Source organism: Monopterus albus, unplaced genomic scaffold (genome assembly GCF_001952655.1).
Source record: "Monopterus albus unplaced genomic scaffold, M_albus_1.0 scaffold141.1, whole genome shotgun sequence".
In the NCBI taxonomy this organism is placed as follows: Eukaryota; Metazoa; Chordata; class Actinopteri; order Synbranchiformes; family Synbranchidae; genus Monopterus; species Monopterus albus.
In genome coordinates this window covers 825174-829744 of record NW_018128021.1, presented here as the reverse complement: position 1 = coordinate 829744, position 4571 = coordinate 825174, and the positions used below count along the sequence as shown (strand labels likewise).

The window sequence follows — 4571 nt, the reverse complement described above, 5'->3', positions numbered from 1 at the left end:
TGTGCCTTGTGATCCGCTTGAACGTATTGTTGGAAGAAATTCAGGTTTTATTTTTTTCTCGAAAATTATATAATATGAAAGCAATAAATATTACCAGTAAATAAACTTTACTTTTTAGATTGTTTTTACTATTTTCTCAATAAAAAACTTATACAATCTAATGTACATTATGAAAAGTTGTACAGCTTTGTTTTAATGTTTAAAATAAGGACTCAATTTATTTTTAATTTAATATGTATATATAAATATATATTTATTGTCAAAATATATGATCATATTGTCAAAGAAACAAAAAAAGTGAGACAAACATACACCTCAACATAAAAGTTATAAATAAGTAGTAATTTGTTTTAGCATCTGTCCTGCTTTTTCAAATTGCCAGTCCAAGTTCTAGTTAGTTTGTGTGTTAGCGGCAGCCGCAGCCCTCCACTACCATTTCCTGGTAGTTTTTTAGGACCACCTTGTCATGTTCATCTAGATAGAGCATGGAGATGGCGCTGAGCTCTGTTGGCACACAGCAGGCCTTGGGAATATTGTTGTTTACAGAGTTCACCAGTGTCTGAACAATGGCATGGTTGGTAGAGTTCAGATGATCTGCCAGCGGAAAGGGACATTCCCCATGGCAGTAATAAGCCTGATAACCAGGGGGCGCCACTATCCAGTCGTTCCAGCCTACGTCGCTGAAGTCCACGTACAGTGCATGGCGCCGGCAGTTGCGGTTACGTTTACGGCCCCGCTGCTTGGGGCTGCGCTTGGTCCGGCGGGTCAGTGGGTGACCCTTCCCGTCATGGCCAAATGTAACCAGGAGGGGGCGCACTTGCTCCCAGTCCTCACCAGGTTCCTGGTGTAGTGAGCGACTGATTCGAACATGTCGGCCCTGATGGCGCCGTGTCTGGCTGAGGTGTAGAACTTCCACAGCGAGCCCATAATTTGGTAGACGCTCACGAGTCCAGCGCAGCACAGCAGGGCTGACATCAAAGCTCTCCCAGTGGGACATGTTGTGGCGCACAAGTCGCGTATCCAAAAGCTGTGTGATCAGCTGCCCAGGCCGAGGGGGCTTCAACACTTCATACACGTTTATCCGGTGAAGCCCCTGCTCATCTGAGACAGTGTCAGAGACGGCCTCATCAATCTTATGACGGTAGAGCCTCAGTTCAGCTGAAGATAGGAGCTCGTCCTCTGGAACGCTGCTGAGGTTGAACAGGAAGCGAAGGGGCGTGGTCTCTCCGTCGTCCAGCTCGTGCGCCTTCTCCATGTACTCTGAAAATTAGCAAAAGGGAAATGTGGGATATTTGCTCAAGCGCATCATATTTGTAATGTTGTGGGTACTATCTACAGCTGCACTGCGTAGAAAATAAACACAACTTTGCTTTAGGTGTACATTTTATCAATTCAAAAATATTTAAATATTGAAGTTTCTATAAAGATACTGTATCTCTTGTCCATCTGTATTATTGGGGTCTTTGCCTTCCAAAGCTCTGGCAGTACTAACAGGTAAAACTATGAAACACGGGTTTGAGCTGTGCTAACGTCATGCGTCTTCTCTCTATATTGTTAATTGACACAAAAGAATGTACGTGCACACTTTTAAAGGTCTCTGGGATATTCAAGAATATACCTATACATTGTTCACAGATGCTTATCTATCTATAAAAATTGTCCAGCCCTTCTCTCAATGCCATTCTCGAGCACTTTGCTGAAACATGATTTACAAGGAGGGTGGTGATTAACGTACCACAGCTACAGTATAAACACAGTGAAGTCTCCCTGTTCCATGCTCAGTCTGCATCCAGGTTTCTGGTAAGATCACCATTGTTGGGAAAAGGAATGTTGTGTCTGCTATTTTCCTGCTCAATCCACCCTGGTTATTTCACACCCAGGCCCTAATCTCACACAGGTGGTTCTCATTACTAAAACCTGCTGTGTTTTTGATTAGTTCTGGAGTTTGTTCACCTGAGACATTTATCATTTTCATCATGAATAATCATTAAGGAGTCAAACAGTACAGTAGAATCGCATTTATCTGAAGCCCACTGGGAAAGGTGTTGCGTGGGAATGCAGTGCAGTCAAAACTTTGAAAGATGTATACACACACCTTCTCATGTGCTGTCTGATTGGACATTAAAGCCAACCGACAAAAAACACATCTTTCTTGCTGAGTTCAAGATGAATACTTACATGATTCCCTTTGCCTGTAAAATTGTCTCAGCTAATTGTCCATCTGCTCCAGACTTTAATACCTCACTGTGTTTTGGACCTATCAGTCAACTGAATCACACTATCGCACAATGGTGCTTCCATAGAAGCGAGTACTCCCACTCGAAAGGCCTCCAAGCGTATTATTAACATAGTTTAGCAAAGGAGAAGGAGGGTAAATGCCTGCAGAGAGCAGCACACACAGACACACACATATGCATGCACATACACTTGCATCACAGGCAGAAGTTCCTCCTCCAGCGGTGGTGCTCTTTCTTCCTCATTAGCCTTGGTACGTTGTTGTGTTGGCATGTGTTACCACTAGCAGTGTGTTTGACAAGCCCTGTTAAGGCTGACTCATCCCTCCTTCCTCACTCCTCCCCCTAAGGGTGGACATGTTATGTAGCCCTAAAGCTCCCCGGTTTTCTCAGTTCATTTCACTACAAGATCATAACATCACTTGTGAACTCTGGGTCAGCTCAGAATCTTCTGCCAATTTAGAAAATGGTTTTCAAGAATTTGCCAGATATGTTTAAGTCTAGCTTTTCAACCTCAACTTACATTTAACAGATCAGTCAACATGGAGTTTCTCCAAGCCTAACTGAAGACTCTGCACTTGTCGCTAAAACTAAGCAGATCCAAGTCCCAGTAAACAGAGAGAGACTGTTTTTCCATCTCTCAGAAGAGCTGCAGCTTCTGCTCTCAGCACCCACAATGTTGGCAGTAGGGGCTTTATTTAGAAGGCTGCAGAGTAGCATTAAAGATAATTGCATGTTGAGGAAGGTCCTTCTTAAAGAGCCCTTCATATAAACTGAAATCATGAGAAAGGAAGGCCTAGAATTCCAGGCCAACACCAAACTTTTTTAAGCCTTGTTCTGCTGGGTGGAGTGAGTGTAAATGTAAGTCAGTAATATGAAAGTATGCTTTTCCTCAGACTGCTAACCAAACACGCAGAGTTCTGTCACATGAGGCTCTTGAGAGCTTATCTAGTAGAATTAGTATTATTTTTGTCCCTCTGTAGACAGTGTTTGGTGACCACATCCTTAGATTCCTTGGTTATGGTGAAATGGGTGGACCTGTCTTACAATCATGTTTCAAGGGATGTAGGATTCTTATACTATACTTATAAATCATTGCAGATGCTAATGAAAATATACTACAGAAATTACTGGAATGCCTGGCATTAGTGACCCTGATTATAGTGTAATGTGTCTGCATGTCCTTTGTTATTTTCTCCATATCACCAAAGCATCCATAACTGTTTCCCTTACCTTCATGGTGGAAGCCCCTCACAGTGTTGGCTCGGCTGGCTGACCTCTCTGGGTAGTCAAAAGAAATGGCATGCCCGCCGGCCCCCCCAGCCTCCTCAGCCTCCCCTGACTGTAGCCGGTAAAGGTCCAGCAGGTAGCGAGGCACTGGGGTTGAGCGGCTGGGCCGCGGCCGCCTCTTGAGGCCGAACATGTGCAGCAGCGTGGCCTCGAAGTCCCGCAGCAGTTCATGGCTCTGAGCGGCCGAACGACCCTGCAGGCCGGGTACTTTCTTTTTCCCTTCTTCAGGTATCAGACTAGCATGGTTGCTCTCTCCCAGCAGGACTTGGCATACTAAAATGACCATCAGCATTCGATTACCAGGAATCATGATGTCTCTGGGAGGAACCAGTAGATGGCACGGGGAGATAAAACATTAGGGAAGAATTTAACAGAGCAGAATGAAAGAAAACACAAAACAGAAAGGAAGAGAAATGCCTCCATTTTAGCTAAGATAAATGTCTTTGTCTTTCCCTTTTCTTCTATAACTTCACTGGCTCCAAAGCACCCTCTTCTATAATTGTTCCCACTGAGGGCAAACTCAAACTGGTTTTAATATCCCAGTCTGTCTTGTTTACAGTAAAGCAGTCTTCTATCAGATAGACCTCTTGCAGTTTATCTTTGGTGACATCTTCCAAAGGTAAACAGCTGTTTCAAGAACCCAACTTTTTTAATGGAATCTGGGGGCCATTCCTCTTCACTGCCTCCCTTCCCCCTCATCTCCTCCCTCCTCCACTATGATTAGACAAATAAAAGAGGCAGCCCTAGGGTCAGAGCAAATTCTTAACTCGATAAGAGGCCACGGTCCCTCACAGTCTGCTCCAACAGGTCATGAGGAAAATCCAAGACTATATGCTACACATTTAAATGAAAGCTCATCTTCACAGAAAGCAGACGCGTTGCCCAACACCCCACAGGGACTTCAGTTCAAATTTGATTGAATGGCGCATATAAATCAGTGATTTAGTAGACAGAGAGCTAAAGGAAAAATGTCAGATGCTGCAAAGTGTCACATGGCACAAATTGAAATGGCACGGTCCACTTACCGACAGAAAATAAAGCATGGGA

At 44.0% G+C, this 4571-nt stretch overlaps 1 protein-coding gene across 1 annotated transcript; it reads right to left on the bottom strand.

The window, feature by feature from the left end:
- Positions 1-290: 290 nt before the first annotated feature.
- On the bottom strand, positions 291-4565 carry bmp4 (bone morphogenetic protein 4). The gene is made up of 3 exons (XM_020613965.1): positions 4550-4565; positions 3468-3841; positions 291-1260 (listed from the first exon to the last, which is right to left on the bottom strand). Exons 2-3 carry the CDS (start codon positions 3832-3834, stop codon positions 407-409), a joined length of 1221 nt encoding a protein of 406 aa, XP_020469621.1. The 5' UTR covers positions 3835-3841; positions 4550-4565; the 3' UTR covers positions 291-406.
- Positions 4566-4571: the final 6 nt, after the last annotated feature.